Source organism: Aulonocara stuartgranti, assembly GCF_965226115.1.
Source record: "Aulonocara stuartgranti genome assembly, chromosome: 22".
NCBI lineage: Eukaryota > Metazoa > Chordata > Actinopteri > Cichliformes > Cichlidae > Aulonocara > Aulonocara stuartgranti.
Genome location: NC_138957.1, coordinates 12,884,091 through 12,909,450, shown reverse-complemented (window position 1 = coordinate 12,909,450; position 25,360 = coordinate 12,884,091). Strand labels below are relative to the sequence as shown.

General features: G+C 41.9%; 3 protein-coding genes across 9 annotated transcripts in view; all 3 read right to left on the bottom strand.

The window, feature by feature from the left end:
* Positions 1-3,552: 3,552 nt before the first annotated feature.
* LOC309699112 (glutathione S-transferase A-like) lies at positions 3,553-6,625 on the bottom strand. Its single transcript, XM_082521965.1, has 6 exons — positions 6,346-6,625; positions 5,310-5,375; positions 5,107-5,212; positions 4,341-4,459; positions 4,168-4,256; positions 3,553-4,064 (listed from the first exon to the last, which is right to left on the bottom strand). Exons 1-6 carry the CDS (start codon positions 6,511-6,513, stop codon positions 3,920-3,922), a joined length of 693 nt encoding a protein of 230 aa, XP_082378091.1. The 5' UTR covers positions 6,514-6,625; the 3' UTR covers positions 3,553-3,919.
* A 1,362-nt stretch (positions 6,626-7,987) lies between these two features.
* LOC309699117 (glutathione S-transferase A-like) lies at positions 7,988-9,488 on the bottom strand. Its single transcript, XM_082521970.1, has 6 exons — positions 9,267-9,488; positions 8,819-8,884; positions 8,610-8,715; positions 8,400-8,518; positions 8,227-8,312; positions 7,988-8,146 (listed from the first exon to the last, which is right to left on the bottom strand). The coding sequence occupies exons 1-6, from the start codon at positions 9,432-9,434 to the stop codon at positions 8,014-8,016; spliced, it is 678 nt and encodes a 225-aa protein (XP_082378096.1). The 5' UTR covers positions 9,435-9,488; the 3' UTR covers positions 7,988-8,013.
* Positions 9,489-9,656: 168 nt separating this feature from the next.
* Positions 9,657-25,360, bottom strand: part of fhod3a (formin homology 2 domain containing 3a) — a 69,910-nt gene continuing 54,206 nt past the window's right edge. For 5 of the 7 annotated variants that reach the window (XM_082521740.1, XM_082521743.1, XM_082521744.1 and 2 more), the window contains 14 exons: positions 23,158-23,381; positions 21,087-21,398; positions 20,231-20,919; positions 18,929-19,069; positions 16,895-17,053; positions 16,608-16,790; positions 15,657-15,776; positions 15,404-15,565; positions 13,979-14,169; positions 13,597-13,801; positions 13,391-13,414; positions 12,988-13,195; positions 12,739-12,903; positions 9,657-11,405 (listed from right to left, as the gene is read on the bottom strand). In XM_082521740.1, coding sequence (XP_082377866.1) covers positions 11,323-11,405; positions 12,739-12,903; positions 12,988-13,195; positions 13,391-13,414; positions 13,597-13,801; positions 13,979-14,169; positions 15,404-15,565; positions 15,657-15,776; positions 16,608-16,790; positions 16,895-17,053; positions 18,929-19,069; positions 20,231-20,919; positions 21,087-21,398; positions 23,158-23,381 — 2,866 coding nt within the window. In that variant the 3' untranslated portion in view covers positions 9,657-11,322. The remainder of the gene's footprint in view (positions 11,406-12,738; positions 12,904-12,987; positions 13,196-13,390; positions 13,415-13,596; positions 13,802-13,978; positions 14,170-15,403; positions 15,566-15,656; positions 15,777-16,607; positions 16,791-16,894; positions 17,054-18,928; positions 19,070-20,230; positions 20,920-21,086; positions 21,399-23,157; positions 23,382-25,360) is intronic. The other 2 variants (XM_082521741.1, XM_082521742.1) reach the window with 2 other exon arrangements.

The window sequence follows — 25,360 nt, the reverse complement described above, 5'->3', positions numbered from 1 at the left end:
CATCTTCTGGGGTGGAGCTGTAAAGATTTCCCTCTGAGGGAGCTGCTGGTGAAGATGGAGAGTCCTGCTTGTTCCCTGCGATGAGCTTACAGATGATGTTCCTGAAAGGACAGCTCAGCTGTGATGAAAGAGAGAAAGTTTCTCCAAACCTCTGAACCCCAGAATTCAGATCCATCCCTGTCCTGATGATCTCAATGTTTTTTTTCTACCAAGAGTAAATGTAGCTGTTTATAATAATGTGGACTCAGGGGGCCACCGTGTTGCATACCATCACAGGTTCAAAGCAAATACAGAAGGACACTTCTGTTATCACACTTTGTTTGCTTGTGTACCATCGATGTTGTTGGTGATAAGACATATTTGATATTTGACAAGCAACCCCCCCTCCATATTCAAATATGGTCACCCTCTATGTCAATATAAAATATTTAGACATTAGTATAATTACAGTGGTTTTCATTAAGGATAACTGATGGAAGGTTATCACAACATTTAATGTATAAGGCCAGTGAGTAAAAAGAACATTTACAACAGAAGAAATGTTCCCAGTTTTTTTTTTTTTTTCCTATTTTATATTGCCTATTACTGACTTCAAAGGTCTGTGGCTCGCCTTCAGCTATACCACGCACAACATGTACAGAGAAGGGGGTCACAGCTCCGGCAACGGATGAAATGTAGACAAAATGCTCAAAGAATTCTGAATTGAAATCATCATCATTGTCACTTTGTCTTCTGTGGTTTTCAGACTTTTGTGCATTCCTTCTTTTTAAGAATGTGCCAGACTGGATTTGGCCACTCGTAGTTTAACACAGGAAGTTCAGGAAAATGTCTGAAAAGCTCAGGAAATGGATCCAACAAAGAATAAAACATGAGGTGATGTTACGACCCGGCTCAAAGGAGGTAACAAAAAGAAAACAAAAAAAGAAAACAAAAAAAGATGAATACCAGAGTGTTAGTGAGAAGAGGTTTTTTTTTTTTTTCTTAAAATGGAATGCCTGGTTGGCTAAAATGGCTGGTGCCACCAAGGCAAAGACAAGTGATCTCCCTAGAAGCTTGCCTCAGGTATGCTTTTATCCACACCTGACTAGGTGTGGCCAATTAGCACCAGCTGAAAACATTGAGATTAGGGGCTGCAGAGGGACGTAACACATCCTCCCTCAAAAGGGTTCCTCTAGGACCCCTAAATTTATTAAAAGCCCCTCTGAAGCCTTCAGGTCCTTGACACACAAACCTGAAATAAAAGTAAAAGCTAACAGAAGCACAGTGTTCACATTATAGTTGGCATCTTTAAGCATGGATGCCCCTGCATGAGGATTTGAAGTTGCCACACTGAACACACAAAAAGGAACATGTGACCAACACAAAGGAGCACAACAGTCAAACCCAAAATGATTACCTGACCTGCTACAACACAAAACCAAAAGTAGCAACCAGAGATGGGCAGTAACGCGTTACTGTAATCAGATTACTTTTTTCAAGTAACGAGTAAAGGGATTACTATTGCAAAACGGTAATTAGATTACCGTTACTTTCCCGTAGGAACACTGCGTTACTAAAACTGTGATTTTTTTGCGAGAATGTCTCACGACAGTGACGTAAGCGAGTGCGCCGTTAGTGACAACAGTTGTGTGCAGATCAACAATGGATCACATATCGATTGTGGGAGAGAGTATGAGCGTGCAGCGTTTAAAGCGTGGAAGTACTGACCTTACTTTGAGTTTGATTCCATAAAAAGTGACAAAAACATTAGTGTCCATCGTGCGTGGGAAGAAAACTTCTTTTTACAGCGAAAAAAACCCCTAAACTTCCAAGCAAGCACCAAGTGTGCTACGACGTAATGGGAAACTCACAGAGAAACTCGCGGATCCTTCCACTGACCGCTGCGGCACACCTGCACCAGGGTAAACCTCCGCCTACCTCAGTCCTGCTTTACAGGTGAAAATAGAGCAACAGGACCGCTGAGTCTTTGACTTTATTGATTTTCTGCTGTGTTTTACTTGCATCTATTTGAAAAAGAGTGAGTGTAAACACAAAAAATATTTTATTTTATGTGCTGGAATGTGCAGAAAATAGCTTTAAATATTAAACTAATTTATTCAAGTCAGAGAATGTTGCATATAATTAAATTTTTGCTTGATGCATAAAGTTAAAAGATTAAAACTGATAAAACAAGTTAAAAAAAGAAACTTTTCCATTTGATTACATTTTGTATGATGGATTATGCAGAAAAAGTAGAATTGGGCTGAAAGATCTATCGCTTTATCACCTATTCAGGTTGTAAATCATGTTTTTAAAAAGTAACTAAGTAATTAATTACTTTTGAAAATAAGTAATCAGTAAAGTAACGGGATTACTTTTTTGGGGAAGTAATCAGTAATTAGTTACTGATTACTTTTTTCAAGTAACTTGACCAACACTGGTAGCAACAAATAATCACAACCAATTGATCGGTTGTCTCCACCACACATACAAGTGGCCTCATACCACAACAAGTTACTTTAATCCACAAGGTTCAGTAAAGCAAGCATACTAGTGACCAACCACAAAATGGAGAGCTATGGCCACACAATGATCACATCAAGGGTGGCTCAGCACCCCACAGTGTTATTGCCATCACCTGGCCAACAACACTCACAAGTGATCCAACAAAAGTAGCTATATTCCCCACAACACTAAAGGTCACAGCACAAAACACTCACCTCATGAGGATCTCATTAGCATCCATCAACACTGACATTAGATGCGCACACACAGTGTACACACTACGCCAACTTAAAAATGCCCTACCTGCCTCAGCTGCAGACCATAATTAATGGTCTCAAACCTCTTGCCAAGTTTGGTGCCACTGGTTTACTATGTGCAACTCCCAGCCTAAAATGCTTTAAAAAAAATAAAATAAAAATAAAACTTTACCCGTCTAGTCTTCAGTGGTGCACCGGGCTCAAGGCAACTTTAAACGCAAACTCAAGGGTAGGCAGCAGACCGGGGTACAGTCTCCCACCAAACCCTGAAGCGTACCCCCACCCAGGATAACCACCAAACACAATAAACTAAAACAACAAAGCAAAATAACAAACAAGTGCTTTGATGGAAGGGCAGCACAGCCACCCAGCTGAAACACACTTACTAAAGGGACGTTGCTCAATCACAGTGAACACTTTCACTCACCCACTTAAAAGTAAAACAAACTGATATTTAGTCTCCACAAAAATGTTCAAACAATCCTGGACGAGCCCCCACTTATGTTACGACCCGGCTCAAAAGCCGCGACATATAATTTTTTTTTTAAAAAAGATGAATACCAGAGTGTTAGTGAGAAGAGGGTTTTTTTTGTTTTTTTTCTTAAAATGGAATACCTGGTTGGCTAAAAAGGCTGGTGCCACCAAGGCAAAGACAAGTGATCTCCCTGGAAACTTGCCTCAGGTATGCTTTCATCCACACCTGACTAGGTGTGGCCAATAAGCACCATCTGAAAACATTGAGGAGATTAGAGGCTGCAGGGGGCCAACCGCCAATATAACTGTAAGAAAGAAAGAAGGCTGCAGAGGGATGTAACAGGTGACTTTGTATGTGTATTGTAAATAGAAGATTTTTGTTACAAATGTGCAAGTCTTGAATCAGTGCATGTCTACAAAGCTAACGCACTTTTTTTAATTATCTGGAAAAAGATGCAAAGTTGTGGAAAGGATGCATTATTGAACTATGCAAAGTCATGGAAACACAAAGCATTTGAGCTAGCTTTGAGCAGGGAAAACTAGTTCTTTACTTTACGATAGTGTGACTGAGTTATTCTGCTATTAGACAAAGCTGAACATGTATGAGTAACCAGAAACTGTTGTTAGATATACACAGAATGCATAAGGGCAACAAAAGCTGCTCTGTCATTATGCAGCATCATGTTTACATCTGTGTATGAATATCAGATGTCTTTCAGTGTATCTTTCAGTTTATCTTCGTCTTTGGGGTTCTCCAACCAATGAGGAGGCCAGCTGGCTTTGACACTGGGTCTCTCCTTCAGCAGATTGTAGTACTCTCCCAGTTTAGGATAACGCTCTGGAGACAACCTACGAATCAGAATAAGGAGACTTTCAAGTCCCGTGTCTACAGATCATCCTTCATTTTACTGATGAGACCACATGGAAATGCAAACAGCCTCTGTGTGCTTACCCAAACCCAAAGAGTGCGCCAACTGTTGGAAAAACGACCACGTCTGCTAGCGTGAAAGACGGTCCTGCCAGGTAAGAGCCTGAGCCCAGCTTGGAAAAATAAAAAACAAAAATACAGTTGGAACAAATCAAAGCAGGCCGAGTCTGTCTGAGTTTGTGTGTTCATGCACATACCTTCTGCAGGTAACTCTCCCAGAGTTTGAGTTCAGTGACCAGAGCTTCTTTGTTCCTCTTCAGAGCCGATTCATGTCTCTCACCTTCAGGGACATGCCACTCATAGTAGGCAACTGTAGCTGAAAAACAAAACATACGTAAAATATTAACGTTACAGATGCAAAATGTTACCACTAGATGTCAGATTGCAGACACAGAGCACCAGTGATGAACCTGCCAATTCTGCTAGTCTATGGCAAAAGCAAATCTGGCTCCATGGCGTCAGGCAGTGAGGACAGGGGCCACCCTCATGAAGTCAGTTTCTGATTGTTTAGTCAGACATTCATGCCAGTGTCCTGCTGGGGGTCATATTCAAGTTCTGGCAGTGTTTGCCCTGTTCCTTCTTGCACAAAGAAGATGGGTTAAGGACCATCTACAGCCCTGTACAGGCCTCCTACAGCAACTTCCTGTCTCCTGGAATCTCCTCCATGCTCTTGAGATTGTGCTAGGAGACACAGCAAACCTTCTGTCAATGGTTCGTATCCTGGAGGAGTTGGAATACCTCTAGGGTCCAGGTATCGCCTCATGCTACCATCTGCTACTAAACTGACCAGATCAATATCCTACAAGTGTAACTGACTTTATGCAATACTCTGATTAAAAATGGTTCCTTTAAAATCTGAGATATGCATTTTGCAGCATTCCTAAGTTCCTTGAGAGAATTGAGGCTCAAAGGAATAATTTATAAAAGGAGATATCAGGATTTGAAAATACAGATAACACTTACTGAGTTTCTCGTAGAATGTGAGACCCTCAAACATGCGCTGGTACATCAGAGCTTGTTCTGCTGGGCCATCTGGGATCAGTTTGGTTCCCTGGGATTTAAACTGGCTCTGCAAGACATTAGGAAAAGACACACATTTAACTGGGGCACATTTTGTGATGTTGCATTCAGTGTGAGTGAATATTTTGTCAAAATGACATTCTCACCTCCAGGTAAAAACAGGCTGCGTAAGATTCATTGATGACATTGTCTCCATGTTTGAAAGTGGGAATCTGAAAAAGAAATTATAATAGTGTCAGCAAGAAAACTGTCATTAGGTACTGTATAACAGGTTTTAATGCTAAGGCTACTGGGTGTTATTTAGGTTAACCGTTTGTATATCAAACAAATACAATTAAAAAAAATTGATTACTTATTTTAACAGAACTTTACTGGGATAAAATAACACTCTGCAGTGTTTCCCGTATTTATGGTTAAAGGCCAGTTTCCAGTCTGAGATTTGGAAAGTGTAAAGATGTAAATTAAACTGCTTATTTTACTACACTTAGTCAGCTGCAGGTTATATTCAAGAGCCCATATTCAACGATACAACCCCTCATTTCTACATTTTATTTAACACTGTCCTGCTTTTGTGCTGTTCCCTAATAAATTCAATAAGACGCATTTAAAGTCTGATGGAAATGTGCTAGTATATGCTAGTCAAGTTCAAACGGGTTATCTTAAAGCTTTAATATGCATTTAAACATTTTAAACTAGTCGGTTTTTATGATAAATGAAGACAGCTACACGGTGCATTTCTCGCCTCAGATGCTTTCATAAACACATTTCCGTTAACTTTTCTCTAACGTAAACGAGCCGCCATGTTGGTGCAAACTCGCGTGCTCATCTCTACAGCCCATATTTTTTCGAGCACGTGTCAGCTCCCGAGAAATGCTCATCCAATCAGGTGCAGCAGGGCGTGTCCTGAAGCGTCTTCCTTGAAGAAAAAAATCTCCTTGAGTAAATGAATATACGCTAAATGAAACGTTCAGTTTTTATGATTTTGTAAAAGCATTAATCAGAGTTGACACTATTTGCCGCCGTTACTGCAACTCTTTATCCGTTAACCGTCCTGCAGAGCAACAGCGCAGATATCAGTGTTTATGACCGTGACGTTAACGTGAGGCAATTATATAATATTACGGTGCAAAGTCAAGTGTTTTGTTAGTTATACGGGGTGATTTGATAAAAGATCGTTTCTACCTGTCCCCTGGGGTTTATATCTAACACTTCTTTGGACTTGTGCTCCATTTTATCGAAGGACAGCAGTTTTTGGTTGTAGCCCTGCAGGTTCTTCTCCTCCAGAGCGATCATCACCCTCCAACAGGGACAAGAGCCGGTCGCCCACAGCAGAGTCATTGCCTTGGCCATGGCTTTAACTTGAGATTCACAGTTTGGACGGTCACTGAACTGGACGCAGAAAGCAAATGCGCAGACGACAAACTCAACTTACTTTTCTTATGGTTTGTAGGAGGGGATGTCAAGCTTTTATAAGAGCGTGATTGCCATCTACTGGCTGGAAGAAAAAACTACAACTCAGTCATCTTCTATCAGTTTGCCTCCTTTATATTTTTGATAGTCACCACTGAATGATTTGTTGAAATAAATAAAATGAATTAATAAAAAAAAAAAAATTCTTTCTTTGTTTACCTTCTGCACTTTGTGTAGTCGATGACAAGATGTACATTGTACACATCCTCCTCCAAATATTCACATATGCCTCTATCCCAATACAATATAGTATTATATAGTATTTTAGCATAATTAGAAAGGTGACTGACCTGAAATAAATAAGCTGTTTTTATGAAGAATAACTGATGGAAGCTGTGTTAATATTTATTGCAAATTGCAACATTAAGTCATTTTATTTTTAAACAAATATATAAACAGCAAGCGTCAGCCTGAGTGATGTAAAAATAAAATAAGCCAGTAAAAGCAATAAAAAAAAAACACAATACACACAAATAACGAATGTTAAGACTCAGAGAAAAAGCCAAGGAATAAAAAATATGTTTTAAAAGACAGTGGTCAGGTCCTGATGTGAAGCAGCAAGCAGGTCCAAAGTTCCGAGTCAGCTACAGCAAAGGCCCGATCTGAGATATATGCAGAAGCATCTGGTCAGACGACCTCAGTGATATTTTGGGAGAGTGTGTAGTTAAAAGCTCAGGAAGGTAGAGACATGCTGATTTTAAAATCACTTCTCAAACACAACAAAGAAGCCAAAGCAGGGGGAATATGGTCTTATATGGTGACTGTCAAAACAACCCAAAACCAAAGCAGAGACTCAGAACCTCAGTTTGTAGAAACTAGCTCTAACAACAGCTTTTATTTGTTTATCAAACATGAAGCTTTCACCTTTCGAGTAGGAGTGAGGGTCAGGAGGCCCGAATACTACCACTTGTGTTTTATGCTCATTCAGGTTCAAAATTCACTGCATTCATTTATTTATTTGAGAGGGAGATAGATCACTAAGTCATCAGCATAATAGTTAAATGAAATTCCATATTCTTTGACAATTGATCTTAATTGGAGCATATAAAGAGAACAAAGTCATCCTAGAAATGACCCTTCTAGGATCCTACATGTGAATGGAGGAGGTGACTCTGAAAGCCGCCCAACATGATGGAAAACTTTCTCCTCACACTACAAAAAGGTCATATTGCCACTCACTACATGGGAGAAGGACCCAAAACCAAAGTGCTCTAACAAAGCTTTATCTATAAGGTGATTTGTTGCTGCTGTGGTCAAGTTTTAAGAATAAAAAAAAATCTTGTGAAAAATTAAGAGTACAGTAAGCAAGCTGTTTAAATGTTTTTATTTCACAGACTTACAGGAATTCTCTAAAATGACAAAGGGAGGATTCTTTGTGTTTCAGAGGTCCTTCAGGATGTCATAACCCTGTGGACTGGCCACCCAGTGTGGGGGCCACGTGGTTTTAATGCTGGCTCTGTTCTTCAGCAGGCTGTAATATTTGGCCAATTTAGGATAACGCCCCACAGACAGCCTAAAGAGAAAACACATCATGTTACTGGAAAAAGGCGATTGGACTGCAGCTTCACACAAATCAACTGCTTAGCTACCCACCCGAAACGAAATGCACAAGCGATGCTTGGAAAGACGATCACATCGGCTAGGGAGAAGGCCCCTGCTAGGTATGAGCCAGCAGCCACCTAGATGGAGAAGTGAAAGACGCAGTACTGTCAACACAGTGTGTGAGTGCCTGCAAGTGTACACAAGTGTGTGCGTATTGTTCGTACATTCTCCAGGTAACCCTCCCACAGTTTGAGTTCAGCAGTCAGAGCCTCTTTGTTTCTCTTTACAGCAAAGTCGTGCCTCTCCTCTTCAGGGACGGAGCAGTCGTAGTAGATAACTGAATCTGAAGCAGAACGCACATTAATGTGTGACTGTTTTCATGGCTTCTGTCCCCTCTGTAACTCAGCGCTCAGACTTGTGCAAGTGTAACTTACTGAGTTTATCAGTGAGGGCAAGGCCCTCCATCATGTGTTGGTACATCGCGGCTTGGTCATCAGCACTGTCAGGAATCAGCTTGATGCCCTGAGACTTAAACTGATTCTGTTTCAACAGTGAGAAAACAATAATCAAAGCAGTGTACTAAAAGCTAAACAAATTATAAATACAATAAATTCAAGTAATCAATTAAAATATTGCCGTTTACCTCGAGGTATAAGCATGTTGCACAGGACTCATTCAGGATGATGTCTCCGTGCTTGAACGCGGGAAGCTGACAGAAAAAAATTGGCAGAAGACGTCAGGTTTTGAGGCTCATCATTGTGTAGTGCACCTTGTATCTGTGCTGTTAGTGCCTTTGAGAGCACGTTATTTAGGACGAATTAGCAGATGCCCCTTTTTTTTGTGTGTTGTACCCATAGTTTGAAAAACAAGCTTACAGACACACCTGAACAGGGACTCTACAGACATCTTTTACATACAGTCTATGTGTTAGCTGCTCCCACATTGTGCCTTCATCTCTGTCAGTAAGAGACTGGTCTTCTATCCAGACGCTACCGCTGTTGATATGTGTTAAAATAACTATAATACTTTTTTTTTTTAAAGGCTGTTATGTCATGGTTGTACACTTTGCTGTGATCATTATGTGCACCTACCTGTCCTCTTGGGTTGACTTCCAAGACTTCCTGAGATTTGTGCTCTCCTTTCTCAAAGGACAGCAGTTTGCGTTTGTAACCCTGCAGCTTCTTCTCCTCCAGAGTGATCATAACACGCCAGCAGGGAGGTGATCCAGCCCCCCACAGCAGACTCATTAACTTTGCCATGGACGCAGGGACCAAAGACGCAGCGCTGAGCACTGATTAACAAAACCATGAATGAATGCAGAGCTGCACAAACTGGACAAACACCGTAAAGCGAGCAGCAGCAGCAGCAGCAGCGCATTTTACGGCACCTGATTATTCCAAAGGTTATCAAGTAGAACCACACCACGTGGCTCACAATCACAGAGGTGAACGCTGGGGGAAGGAATGACACGCAGATCCAAGTTTGCACTCTATGGTTTTTATTTTATTGCAGAATGTGTATACACGGCATTTCAAGTGAAAGTGTTTATAAGAACGTTCAGCTCACTACATGGCATTCATGCAGTGGTGTTTCCCAGTTTCTTGCGTCTAGACTGTTCAAGTTGGTACGTGACAGAGTGTGACCACAGAGCTCAAATCAAACGTCCAGATAATGCTCCTCCCTCTGTTTCTCTCTCTCTCTCTTAGCAGGGAGCAACACATTTCTTCAATTCACAAAAAGAAAAAACAAGCCACAATTGATCCTTTGTCTCAGACTATAATACACGTTTCTACAGCAATTACAAAAATAATACACAATGTGAAATGCACTAAACATGCACACTGTAGAGTTTACAGTATTTAGGACCTGGCAGCTGACAAGGGCATTTACACATATCATGCAGAACTGTCTGCATGTTCCTCAAAATAGATTATTAAAATGTTTTTGTTTTGTTTTTTTAAAAAAAAGTCCATTTTTTTTTCTTTTTACACTTTACAAACAGTTCCTCTGAGATAAAAACTATTTTTTGTGTTTTCAGTCGTTCATTTCAGCATGAGACTATTAAAGTGGACTTATTATGCTCTTCCTCGTTTTCTGGCAAATATGCACTGTTACACTGGCGTATGCAGTTTCAAGTAAGCGTGTCAGCATATATGCAGTAACCCCGTGAGCCACACACTTCAAAACTGAGCCTTTTTTCTTTCCTACTCATGGCACTGTATGATCGATGAGAGCAGATATCCCTAATACGATCAAATCTTTTGTTTTTAAGAGAAAGCCAATCAGAAAAGAGTTGGCTTAAAGGGCGGGGGGGGGGGAGTTAAAACGGCTTGTGTTAAGATTAAAGAAGATTCTTTTTAAACTAGCGGAGCCAAAAAACTAAAAATATGGAGTGGGAAATGAGCACAATGGGTCCACTTTAATGTTATTTAAGGTGCAAGACGTCAGAGCTTTGCAAATAAATACTGAAAAAAAAAACAAAAAACAAACAAAACAGAGAAGATTTTCAACAGTAATACTCATGAGAACCATGCCTTAGGAAGTGAAATTTAGGACGTGAATACGTTAACGAAGAGAGAACGGAGGTACAGCATCGCCCCTTTGAAGTGAAAGGCACTCATCAGCTTGATAACCTTTCGCGTCCCTACAAAAGCACAGCCACGCTCATTACTTTTCAGATGTGTAAATGCTCTCACTGATAATCTTTGTTTTTTCTCCAGGGAACAAATTCAAATTCATCCTCAGCCTGGCAAACTTCACAACCAAAATTCACAGTTTAAACAAATGAAGAAAAAAAAAAAAAACACAAACCCCAAAAACGGTGACGTCACAGCTGCTGACACTCACAAGCGAAAATCATCCCAGCATTCAAATCGTTTTCAGATAAATAAATAATTCAGTGTAGAGGCAGCGTCACTTGAATACATTTTCCTTTTCCTTGCCTAACTGAACAGAATCAGTCCTTATGAGAAGCATTCCCTCGTGACCTCCACTGTTTCTTCTGGAAGGTGAAAATGTCGTAATGCCGCCTCTTCACTCAGAAACATCAGGCAGAAAGAGCCGCTGGGAAAAACCTAAAAGGACAAAGGCTGACAGAGATTTCACACAGACATCTGAAGCTGAGTTTTCACGGCGAGAGGTGGATGATCACATCTGTGGCTCTGGGGAATCAGTTAGCCCTAAAGCGAGAGCTTCTTCTGGCGTCAGGCCGTTTTTCAGCGTCCGCCTCACTGTGAAGAGAAGACGCGGAGAGTCACCGTGCAGTCGTGTGATGTTTTCATGTTCTCCAGTTCTGCACTACGTACTAACTGAATGCATGCTCCAGGATTTATAATATACTGTAATTAACCTGCTGAGACTTACATCTGCTCTGCATGGGGTTTATTACAATCCATATCTCGGCTTTGGTAACAATCAACAAATAACAGTCATATTTACTTGGTTTTAAACAGAGAAATTAATGGTGAACATGTAATTAAGAGGCCATAAATAACCATTAAACTTATGCAGTTGAGTGCTTACATTAGAAATCTATTTTTTGACGTGAATAGGTTTTTTGAAATTGCATGTTTAAACATGCAGATGAGCTCCTAGCCATCTAAATTACCACCTCGGTATTTGCAAAGAGATGTCTAAGTATGAGATAAAGCCAAATTTCACTTTGTTGACTAATAGAAAAAATAAACTGTTTACACACGGAGGATTCTGAATATTACGTTTTATGACTTTATTTCCTATCAATGTGCTGCTAGAAAAAAAATCAGGATCTGAAAGGTTCCAACACACAGGACCTGAGCTGGAAAGTCTGGTATGTAAAAACTTATATGTAAAAGCTGCTGAAGTAATGATTTCTGGCTCAGAGTATGTGGAAAACATATCTTCTACTCTGAGCACATTTAATGGAGACATTGGAGAGAAACGTGTATATTTGGCATGCAGAGTGGAGCAGCTGGGGGTTTATGAGAGCCTTTGACTCAAGCATGGGTTAGACTCCTTGATCCGAATGAGCGAATGAAATATACTCTCATTAAATATGCAACAACTTTCTGAAATTTCCAACAAATAAAATACTAAAATATACATCTAAGCAGACATTTACTAGTATGAAATAAAACATGTTTGGGAAGCAAAAAATAACTATATACGTGTGTGTGTGTGTGAAAACTCGGTTTCATGTTAGACCCACCAGGCACCAGGTAGGTAATGTTTGGTTTTAGAAAGATAAGACAGATAAAACACCATGCTTGTGGTTTCAGCAGCAGGACTTTAATAACCACAGTGTGTCATTTAAGGATCTGTATAGAGTCCATCTTTTATATACAGTCTACAAACTGTACAAAGTGTTTTTTTTTTCTTTTTTGAAAAATCTCAAACTATATTTCACATATTTTTTCTTATGCTTGTTTCCTGATGTCTTCTTGGAGGTGTTACTCATCATCCACGGTGCAGTCAGCTTCTTAGATTAGATACATTTTCATGGTCATGCTTTCAGTTTGAAAACCTGATATATTCAGAACTTAAATTAGCGTGACATGTGCAGTTGGGACAGAGGTGAGCTCGTACATGACTTGCGGTTGGCCCTGGATCTCCTCCTCTCTCTGGGCTGGGTTCTGGTTCCTGGACCCTGAGTGGCTGACCTCACTATGCGCTCCATGATTTCGTCTGCAGCATCATCTCCACAGATCTGAGGGTCCTCCACAGGCGGAGTCCATGCCTGCATGCTGCGTCCTGCATAAACAGGTGAGAAAATCTTTAGTAGGGAAATCCTTTCGAGTGACCCAACTCCAGAAATCTTCTTTCTCCCTTCCCCACCTCCTCGTCCAGGCCGTGACCTGGTCCGTGTCCGCAGTCCCGGCACGCCGCTGCCCTCCTTGTCACTGCCACTGAGGCTGGTTCTCAGCACCGCTTTCATGTGCTCGTGCTCTGCAGCATCCTCGGCATGCTCCAAACCCTGAGGCTGCTCAATTTCCTGACCCCCACTGGGGGCGCTGTTGTTGCTCCCTGCGCTACTCCGACCACACTGTTGGAGCGAGACGGAATCAAAGAGGATCAGAATTTAGCAGCTGAGTATTCTGAACTTTAACACGGCAAAGTGGAAGCACCAAGAAAAACATCCAACTGCAAACAGTACAGTGCCTGGTGCCTTTGACGTATCGTTTAGTCGTTTAGATGCAGTTAGTGGATTCATGCACACAAACACACAGACAGTTGATACCTCACGCTCCTCTTCATCATCAGACTATGGGAGAAATAAAGAGTGAAAGTCAAAGAATAGTTGCGGATAGAATAGAATGAAGCGAGAAAGATGAAAAAGCAGCACTTCAGTTTGAAGAACAAAAAGGGGTTGGAAGTGTGTGTGTGTGTGTGTGTGTGTGTGTGTGTGTGCGCGCGTGTGCGTGTTTGAGAGAGAGAAATACTCACAGGAGTGTTTACGTCCATGATCATCTTTCCTCGGGTCTTGTTGCGCTCGCGATGGTCGGCTCGTTTCTGTTTCTGCTGCAGCACACGCTCTCGGGTGGTCCGGTACTCCAGCGCAAACTCGCTGAGGATTTTACTGAACCTGTGGACGCTGATCTCTCTCACACTGTAGGCCGGGTGACCAAGGAACAGCAGGAAGGAGTGGAACCTGAAAGGAAGAAGATGAGGGTGATGGCAACTCTTCCTACCTCCTGTTTTATGTGTTGCACTACACAGATTTCCTCATTCACACAGCACAGTGTTGGTTTTAGTAGACTAATTAGTTTTTTGTTTTTTTTTGTGGTAAACATCAATAATACATGATTCAAACTGTGAGACGAGCTACCTGTTGATGATCCTGCGGTGAACAATCTTAAGGATGATGATTCGCTCTGCGCAATCTTTGAGGAAGTCGGACATCTTCTGCTTCAGCTGGGGCTTCATCTCGTGCTTGGCAATCACCTTCAGGTGGTCCCACGAGGCTTTGCAGCGCCGCTCCATTTGACACAAGTTCTCCTGCAGCTGGTCAAAATCCACCTGTTGAAAATAACGTTTATACAATCCAATTCAAATTACTCAAACACAGGATATCTTAGTGCCCAGGGGCGTAATTTCCAGGGAGATTTGGGGTTTATGGCCCCTCCAATAATCAGACCCAACCAATATAACCCCCCAATAAAATTAGGAATTATCTTGCATAAATAGGCTGTTGATTTTCTTTACTTATTTCAGTTATTACCAGCAAAATAGTTGCACGTTTAATCATCTGGGAATTTACGCAGATTTATTTATTTATTTAGACAGAGATCTTGACCTCCCCAATGTTCAGCACAAAGTTATGCCGATGTTAGTGCCCATTTACAAGATTTATGTAAAATGATACTAAAGATTTAAAGAATGTCTATATGTGTGTTCATCTTTATGTCCTCGGCTTATATTGAATTTTACTTCAAAAATGATTCTCAGTTGTCTGGATGAACAGCCCCTCTAATGGTTTCAGGTCCATTTTAAAGTCCACTTACCATTTATATAGGTGTTCCACAGGGATCTATTCTTGGACCTCTTTTATTCACTCTCTATATAAGCAACTTTATCTCAGCCACTCAAAACTGCAATGTAGAATTTACATGCTGATGACACTATTCTATATGCCACTGGCTCTTGCCTTGATCTGGCCATTGCAAATCTACAGTTTAATCTACAGTGGGTCAAAATCCTCTGGTCATACATAAATTTATTTTAAGCACTAATAAATCAAAATGCATGGTATTTATAAGGTCACCTAAAAGTATCCAACCACATTCAAAACTTTCATGGTGATAGAAGTGAAACTTTTAATTGTTATAAATATTTAGGACAACTACTCTTGCACATACATTTTTTTAAATGTGTGTCTAATAATTCATCCTAAACAACACCAATTTTAAACCAAAAACAACGTCTCAACCTTCAAAAAGGCCCTGGGATCACACACACACATTCAACCAACAACTAACCAGGGATACACTTTTCCTCAACAGCTTTTGTTTGCATGTTTAACAGGTAAGGTTCCTTTCCCCTTCTGCTCTGAAATTTAAATGATTATTGGCTGCGGGTTGATAATTTGATTGTGGCGTGAGGTGCTTCCAACTTCAGTTCAGTCAGGGGAAAAAAATTATGTTTTATCTTTTTAGGTTTTTGGACTTATTTTGACAAAATTCAAGCAAATGTAAGTCTTGATCTTTTACAGTGTAGAGATGCAGAATAGGTTAGCAGTGAATGCACAGCATACTTTTGCAGAGCGCGTGATGGCTCCTATCTCTGAGTAGAGGTCGGTGCTCTGAGGGAAGTTTTCCACCACCACAGAGCAAACGTGATGGAGCAGTGACTGCTTATGGACTGTGTCCTTTACTTCTGGAACCTTCTCCAAATAGGTCAGCTCGAAGCCTTTAGCCTGGAACAGGAATGTTGTGTTTATTTTGAGAAACAAACTCAGATTCTACTGACTTGTCTCCCAGTAATCTGATGTAACAGTCATGACTCACATTGGTGCCGTTGAGGAAGTTTCCGATGGAGAGCAGCGTAGAGAGGACGTAGCGGATAGTTTTGTTCTTCTCCAGCTGATCCATACCCTCCTTCAGATCCTGCAGTGGCTCTGCTACTTCCTAGTAGGAAAACACACACACACACACACACACACACACACACACACACAAGTTAATTAAGACTCCCAAAGACATGTGTTTCATTAGTCTGCCATTAAATAAACAGCGAACAGGTGCATGTTGTCTGCCACCTAAAATCATCTGCTCTTGTTTAAGGTCGCGAGAGGTTGCCACAGAGGTTGCTGCTTCAGTCAAACTTCAGCACGAAACATGTTTCTGATTAAGTCGACCTCTTGTTTCTGTGCAGCCGGTTCTCTTGAGTGCATGTGTTTGTGTGCCTGCATGCTGTGCTTCCCTCCATTAAAGCTTCCACTTCCAAAGCGGAGCCGGGAGCACGGCTCTGCCGAATATGCGGTGGGGGGAATCGTGCCTTACATGGAGATTAAAGACAACAACATCCCGCTGGATGCTGTAAAATTTACAGGGCGGTAACAGAGGGGCAGCATGTTTCTCATACTCCAGGCTTTGGCTTTGAACTTCTCCTCCTGGATGCATTCTTCGCTCGAATAAAACACGACGCCGTGCCAGAAGAAGACGAGGTGCCGCTAATAAGCGTGCATATTTTGTCATGATGTAACTATGTTGATGCTTTGCGGATGTTCTTTGTACTAAAAGGATGTTGATACTTAGTGATACGGGTTTAAAGAGTACACACAATAAGCACACATGCTGAGCACATTTGCTCAAACCTCTGTGGTCTGTTTCTGCTTTAAGGAAACCACTTTTACTTGCTAAGTATCATTTCAAATGTGGATGTAGTGATGGTGTTGGTTCCCTCCCCTTATGGAAAGTACATTTTTCTTAACACTCTTGAGGTTTTTGTTGTTTCACCTTCTCCGTTGCCTCGTAGTCCATTTTAAAGGCCCAGAGCTGGAGTCTGGCAGAGAGCTCACTGATGGAGGACAGGGTGAGGAGAAACTGCTCTGCAGAGCCCAGCGGGACATCAGGGTTGGCCAGCTGAGCCTCCTGAATCTTCTGCTTCTCCTCCTCTGTGGGGATCATCGTCAGGATTTTCTGCGAGGGGAAAAATGAAATTGTGGGATTAGAGAGGACAGCAAAGTGCAGATGTGATCTGTTTATCACTCCCTTTCTTTTTTACCATTGTTTGAATCTCTCACCTCTATGCCCTCCTTGTTGAGAGCATACTCGTCAAAGTTGAGGATGGCTGTCTTGATGGTGCGAGGTGGAGGCAGGACTGTCAGACCAATATTGATGGCGTTGCTCCTTTTGGAATCCAAAACGATGATCTCTTGGCGTTTGCCATCGGCCGCTGTTTTCTGGAGCATAAAAATACAGACGGGGGGAGGGGGGGTCACTGCTGGATCTCTGTTTTGCTCCCTCCTGTATTTTCTGCGTCTCGTTTCTCAGTGTGGTCTGGTTTATGGGCTTGTAAGGATTAGAAATTTCAACAACGTGGAGCTGCACTCCCAGAATGAAGGAAAAGTTAATATACTGTGTAGGAATTTAAGTACAACACAATGTGAGTTTGTACAAAGACCACAAGACCTTTTTGCCATCCAAACAGAAACTTGTGACTGTTTTTTTATTAGAACAAGACGAGGATTAACATGTGTCTTTTTGTAACTATGCAATGTGTAAATACAGTTTATATGTTTGATGTTTCCTTCCAATAGTTTTAAGCTACCTGGAGACAGAGGGGTTGCATGTCTACTCTGCTGGCGGTATGCAATTGCAACAATATTGGGAATAAATAAGCATGTTCATAGCATGTTTTTGTGTGTTAGAGCAGCGGTCTCCAACCTTTTTTGCGCCACGGACCGGTTTATGCCCGACAATATTTTCACGGACCGGCCTTTAAGGTGTCGCGGATAAATACAACAAAATAAAACTAGTACCGGTACCGAAAAAAAGAAGATGTATTCATAACACACGTGAAAAGACCAAGGAAAACCGAGTGAACGATCAAAACGATAACAAAATAACGCTGAAAACCGATAAAAACCCTGAAAACCATACTTTTCACACCTGAGCCTCAACTCTCGCGGCCCGGTACCAAATGACTCACGGACCGGTACCGGTCCGAGGCCCGGGGGTTGGGGACCGCTGTGTTAGAGCGCTGAAATCAATTCAAGAGATTTTTTTCAGATAGTGGTTGTGTTTTGTTTTTTTCACTCCATTTTTCCTTCTTTGATGAACAGGACCCCTCTCAGATAATAAAAAAATGGTATGATCCTTCATATTCAGAGTCGGAACGTGCAGACATGAATTAAAATTTGCCTCCACAGGACGCAAATGCCTGAGTTCCCTTTTTACTCTAACTTTGTTGTACTACATATGTGTCTGCTGTATAGCCACATACATGATGGTGGGACTTCACAAACCAGTGTCTAGTCCTATGTATTTTTCATGTATTGATTAAGCTCATGAGAATACATCAGTTTGTTGGAAGACGTACTTACACGCTACTCAATGTAAATTTATGTGTACAACATTCTTTTTTTTCTATTAAATAAATAAAAAACAAACGACTGACTGTACCTTTAAGCTTGGAGACAAAAGAAATACGTGTCACAAAAGTACACCGGCTGTAGAAGGGAAACTTTATTTGATTTTAAATATTCTAACCATGTTATTTTAATAGGAAGGTTAAGAATGCACATTATGAGAGCAACATGAATGAAGCTTCTTCTGACCTCAGATGGCTTCAGTGCACCGGTGGTCCACTGCTGCTTTGATAACTACAGACCACCATCATGCCGTCACATTATTTGTAGTCCAGTAGCTGAACTGAAGTGACCTACTACTAACTCATTCAGCTCAAAAATATATTGGGGGGGGGGGGGGGGTTAGCAGTGGATCAGGAGTTCAAAGTGCGAGAGGCCTGGCTTTATCTTCCCTTCTTTGCAGATCATATTTTTCTTATTTTGAGGCTTTGTGAGAATTACAACCGACTGCACCGTTTGATCAGGATCAAGACACACATGACCTTGTTTAACCTGTGAAAAATCTGCCTTCAAAGTAAAAAAATAATGGACAAAAACTTTTAACTGCTTGACAAAGATTTGATAATTTATATAAAAAGCAAATTTTGAACTAGTTCTATTTATTGTTATTAAATGGATAATCTCGCGGCACTTCTCTTAGATGCTGCTAGAACTAGTTTTTGGAGTCAGTATCGTACAGTTACATACCTTTGTAACTGGTATTTCCTTTGACTTTGTCTCAAACAGGTGTTCCAGTTTGGCTGTGTCCAACTTCACCGGTTCCAGTTTGGACCAGAATGACTCTCCACTCCTCTTGTAGTCCCTGTACTGACAGTCTGTCGGACGCACCTGATCACAAACAAAACAAGCATGAGTGCATCAGATGGAGACATGTGTCAGACTCCCACTTCCTACAATAAAAGAGGTAAATGAGAGACTCTGAACTCAACGAACCACAAATACCAGCGGCCAAAGGAACATGTTGAGTGAGTCATTGTTTCTGGTGACTGTTTCATCTTAACTGGCTAATGGAAACATGCAGTTAAAAAAAAAAAATCAACTTGGTATTTTGGCCCATAGCATCTTCGGCAATAGAGAATACGGACATAGTCGAATAAATCTTAAATGCTTATATTGTTTAGGCCCTCGAGCAGTATTAAAAATCACCACTGAAAGTGATTATACTTCACTGTTGCACAGACGGATCCAAGTTATAAATCTACCGTGCAAGAAATAGAAAACACTCGAAAGACTTCCAGACAAACTAACACATACTCTAGGACTGGACACCTCAGGTCCTGAATGCTCACAATGTGTAACACAGTAGGAATATATTTTTCAAAATGTAATAACAACGTCCTGTTGCCTGTATTTGATGTGTTATTGTCGGTTGAATAAGGGATTTAAATGATGTGCGAATTATAGCATACTATAATGCCGTGCAAAAGTCTTCACCCGCCCCTCATTTCTATATATTTTGCTAGCAAATATATAGAAATAGGGAAACATGCACAGCAATTTGTTTCAACGTCAGCAAACACACTTGGAAATATAGTATAAAAAGGTAAAAACAAGAGTAAGTACAATTATAACAAGCTTCAAAGTCCGTATTCAGTACGACCACCTTTATTCTGCCTGAACACTTTTAGGTAAACTTTCCTGTATTTTCCTTTCAGGCTTCAGGAATAGTTCTCCGGGCTTCTTAAAGGACTTTCAAAGCTCTTCTTTGGATATTGACTGTCTTTTATCCTGTTCTCTGTCAGGATGATTCCACGCTGCCTTGATAATGTTGAGGTCTGAGCTCTGGGGAGTCCAATCCATGACTGATTGTTCCATTGTGTGTTTTCCTATCCTATGCTTTTGCTGCACTGACAGTGTGTTTTAGGCAGCTGTCACGCTGTAAAATGAAGCCAATCAGATGCTTTCCAGGTGGTATTTTATTACACTGTATCTGTTGGTACTTTTCTGCATTCATAATTAAAATTATAACGTGAGTGTTTTTTTTCTCACCTCACTCCAGAAGAGTCTGATCGTCTTCTTCTTTTTGTTAAAGAGAGGCGGCTCTGGGGGAGGAGGCACTGGAATTAGGGCGTTAAATGAAGGAGGAGGTGGAGGCCTCATGCTGCCAAATAAGGGTGGTGGCGGAGGGCAACTGCCCAACATGGGTGGGGGTGGAGGGAAGCGGGGGATGCAGGGCGGAGGCGGAGGCAGGGGCGGGAGCTCGCCGCAGCCCCCCATCAAAACGGCATCGAGGATGTCCTTGTCGTCTTCCTCTGTCAGGTCGGTGAAGTTGATGTCCCCGATGCGCAGCTCTCGAGGGCTGGCCAGCAGCTGGTCCCAGATCGTGTCCGATTCCTTTTTGGGCGGGGGAGGAGGGGGCTCGTTGGCTGGGCTGTCCAAATGAGCGTGAGTCGTGCTGATGTCCTTGATCAAGTCTCCGAACCGCTCGGCGATCGGTCGGATGCTGCCGCGATGGTCCGACTTCTCGTCCCTGCTGTTCTTCTCTTGGTCTTCCCCAGGTTGCCTGTTTGCATCCTGCTGAGCCTCTTTGTCCTCCCCTTCCCCCTTCTCCTTGTCCACATCTTCCTCTTCCTCCTCATCGCTGGGCTTCTTGTTCTGGGAGTACAGCATGTCGAGCATAAAGAGTTTGCTGTTGAGGAGTTTGTTGCAGTTCTCATTCACCTCTGCCTCCTTAAAGCCTGGAAAGAGGGCGATGTGGTTAAAGACGGAAAGGAACAAAACGCACACTGCAGCTCAGTGACTTTCTAGTTTCATTAGAGTGAAATGAATCATAAATGCAGGTTCTTGAAACCAAATCTAAATCATAAAAATTTATTAATTTCCACTTTTTCCTTTTAAAACCCACCGCTCTCATTGCTGCCCCTCTCCTCTCTTTCCAGAGTGCTGCTGGCGGAGGAGATGCTGGAGGCTGAGCAGTTGTCCTTTTCATTTACTTCCTCATTCTGCCGTTCCTTGTCGCTCAGGATGCCACTGTCCTCCTCTGCCTCCTCTCTCTCCTTCTCTGGTTCCTCTGCCTGTTCCTCAACTTCTTCCTCTTCCCTTTCTGCTGTCACTTCCTCCTCTATTTCCACATCTTTCCGTCCTTCCTCTTCCTCAGCAGTGGCTTCTGCCTCTTTCTCCTCTGCGTCTACGCTGGCACTAAAGTTGTTGGCTTCTTCTGTCACAAAAACATCAGAGTTATTTACAGAGTTATTTACCTCCTCTCATGTTTTTTTACAACTTCCATTGAAGTTCAGTCACACAGAAACATACTGTATGGCACTACATGTGACATATCTATGACAAAATACTGTTTGAAAGATGTATTTTAAAGGCACCTGTGTTGCTCGTGACAAGAAAAGCAAAAACACAGAATGTAAATAATACAGCACATACACAAAGCCAGGCTGTGGCAGGACCAGGATATGAGCAGGAAATGAAGAATTAAGTTCCTGTTTACACCGAAACACACACGTGTACACGGTAGACACCCATAACTCAACAGCACAGTCCACGCACTGAGACCGGCAGGGTTAGAATAACACGGCAGCGCGAGGCCTCAAACACCAGCCTGTGTGAGCGACACAACTTCAGTTTGCGTGCACTCCCAAAACGAGGCTGTTTCCTTGCATGGATGTTTTGGCACGGCACATTCAAAAACGTCTTTCAAAAGTTCATTTCACCCCTTCACCCATATCCCCTCACTCTTTTCCAAAAGTATCCTCTCCTCTTACTACTTTCCACAATCTGTCTCCCTCTTGCTGCTTCTTTTCCCTCGCGTCTGTATGTTAATTTAAATGGTGAGCTGCAAAGTAAAAACCATGCAAGGTTGAGAATAAGTGCCGTAGGCCCCTCAGATAGGAACTGAACAGGACATCCTGTGTTTTTAACTATTAGTTTTCAAAGTATTTGCCAGCAGCACTGGACACCTTTCACACATCATTGCAACCGTCTGTACACACAGTCTATGGTTACAGGTAACATTAAAACTGTTACTAACATTAAAATAAATCCATATTAATCTTGGCAACTGTCTGACAAGCACCACGCAGACACAAGAAACTAGCTTTTTAGTTAGAACTGAATCAGGTGACCACAAAACCTTCTTTAGTTACACTGCAATAGGCCTAGGATGCGTTGGACTTCCCATGATTCACTGGGTGTTTCTACTTCACTCATTTTTTTCCCCTCTGTGTTTATACACCATTATGCATTTAATCATTAGTTGTTATTAATATTTGCCTCTCTTCCACAGTGTGATTTCTGTGGAAGTGGACCCTCCCCTCGGGAACAGCTAGTCATGACAGATGGCTTCCTGCTAAAAAGTAGTTTTTCCCTCCCACTGTCGCCAAAGTGCTTGTTCACAGGGGGTTGTCTCATTGTTCGTTTTTTTTTTCTGTATCGTTTTAAGGTCTTTCCTTTACAATATAAAGCAGCTCTAGGCAATAAAATGAACTGAATTGAAGGCTGTTTTTTTTCTCTTTTGGTACGTTGCACTCGGTACTGGGAAGCGGATGCTCCCAACCTTGATCCCGTTAACGCCTAAAACTTTACATGTATCATAGTAGATCCATGTTGCCTTTGCATGCACTAAGGAGCTGTAACTCAATTTATGTTTGAAATCTTGCAGAAAGCAATGGCATTTTCAATTCAGTTTTATTGATATAGTGCGAAATCACAACAACAGTTGCCCCAAGGTGCATTATATAGTAAGGTAAAGACTGTAAAATAGTAGGTAGGTATGAACCTAAACATTGCTCTGATATTGTTGTGTGCAGGATCCATACCAGTCTGCGGTAGCAGTAATATTTTAGAATACATATCGGTGCCAACTGGCTACAGTTTTGTAACAAGAGACGATTATATCTCCTAATAATCGATCATCCACGTCCTCATTGACAGATCGATGCATCGAACATGATTCTCAGCAATCCTACCAGTCTCAGGTGGAGTGCAGGGAACGGCAGTTGGGGTCTCTGCTTCAAGCTCAGCCTCTGCGTCCTCCTGGGAGGCGAAGGAAGACGGCGTGCTGCTGCGTGATGATGACGGAGGCCAGGCTTCCGAGGGTTCAAAGTTCAGGTCGACGGCAGGTTGATTCCTCGACACCCTTACGCGCTCCCTCTCGTACTCTTCCGCTGCCAGACGTTCCACGTTCTTATACCTGAAAGAGGAAGAGAGGAAAAGGATGGATGTAAAAAACAAGAAAAAAACAGAGAGAGCTTTAGACAATGTCTGTCTCGGCTCTCACAGCAGCGCCATTCTCAGTGTTAGTCTTTGCCAAATCACCCCAAACTAAACCACTTGTCACTGCTCTCTGCCAAAGTACCTGAGTTCATTAAAAAAATACAAAAAAACCCAAACTCCCACCCGGCCTTTTTTCCCCTCTGCAGCTGCCATGCCACTTTACCTCTTCAGAATTTAATCCCACCTCTCTCCTCTACCTCGCCCCATTAATCGTTCACAAAGCGTTCGGTGCGTTCATCACTCATTTCCTGCAGCACAACGGTTCACTGTCTTGCTCCCCACTAGCCTCTTGTCCTCTCTATCCAAATGCTCAGCTTTCAGCAGCAGTTGAAACATGCAGCAACAGGGAGGTTAAAGAAGAGGAGGAGGAGGAGGAGGGGGGAGTGCAAGGAGAAGGACAGGAGAGAAGAATGAGAGAGATGCGGAGAAGTTAATGTTAGTTTGGCTGCTCTAAAGGCTAAACATCAGAAGTGAATCAGAGTAAACCTGTTCAACATGTGCCTCCATCAGCTCTGCTCTCAGGTCCATTTCCCCTCCCTCTCTCTCTCCTCTTCTCCTCTTCCTCCCTTTCTCCTCCTACCAAATGTTGCCATTCTGCGAGCCAGAATGGAGATTTATGGGCATTGATTCAACCTTCTCTCTCTCTCTCTCTTTATAACTCCTCCTCTTTCCCACCGAACCACGAATGTGTGGAGCTTCTGTTCAGGGTTCATTAGCATCAGTCCACTTCAGAGGTCTGAAGAAAGAAGATACTAGCATGTGTTGGTTTGCATTTGCACGCTGGAGTGAGTGAGCTGAATGTACACGAGGTGCCCGAACCAACAGGCAAACTCATAAAAGCTCCAGCTGTTTATGCCAACAAATCACTTTTAAATAAACTGTATCCATCTTTAAAGGGGGACCTGCTCATTTCCAACTCTGGGCCTTTACTGGAGCAGATTTACACAACAATTAGTTTAAAATAATCCTTATGTTATGCTGGGCCACGTTGAAGCCCCACAGTACATCGTCTGTCTGGAAAAAGCTGTTGTAGCTTTTTTTAAACCATTCTTTTCTACTGATTGGCTGCCCCTCACAGCTCAAAGACTTAACAGCAGGTGGGTGGGGCTTTTACTTACACCCAGAGCTGTGCACCTGACATGACCATATTAGGGATATCTGTGCTCCCCAATATAAAGACATAGAAAACAAAAACAGAATGTGAGCATTTAGAGTGCTTGAAGCCTGAGCTTGTTTAGAAAAGCACTTAGCCTAACTCTATAATAACTCACACACGCATTGTTCTTGTTCCCTATGTTACCTGACTTATCTGCAGTCATCTATGACTGTCACCTGTATTATTTAAACTGTGTTTCTGTTAAAAAATATATTCTCTAAAAAACGTACGCACAAGAGCTTAAAGTGCTCTTTAACAAAGTTTTTTGTTATCAGTGCTATAGCTAATCATAATGCGATCATGTTTAACTTTTGTATTTTAGCTACCAAACTAATTTTTTCTTTGTTTTGATGTTAAAATGTTGCCGATATTTTAATTTCAATTAAAACAAAAAACAAAAAACAGTCCAAACATAATATGTGCAAGAAATTTATTTAAAGATGATCTACTCGACTAAGTTGTGCTTTTCAGGTGTGTGTTTATGTTGCTTTTTTTTTTTATTCTGCCAGTTTTCATCATGTTTTAGAAAAATAAAGACATAATGTTTCTACAGACAGTTTTGGAAACAGGGAATCGGACCACCAGAGCCTCCACTTCTGACCTCCACACAATCCACTATGCACTGGACCCCTGCAGCCCTTCCTGCATGTGGTTGTGCCCACAGGAAGGTGGGCCCATGTTGGTCTTTCAGGCTGCACCAGGCCTCAGTCACTGGGTGGTCTCCCTCGAGCAACTCACAC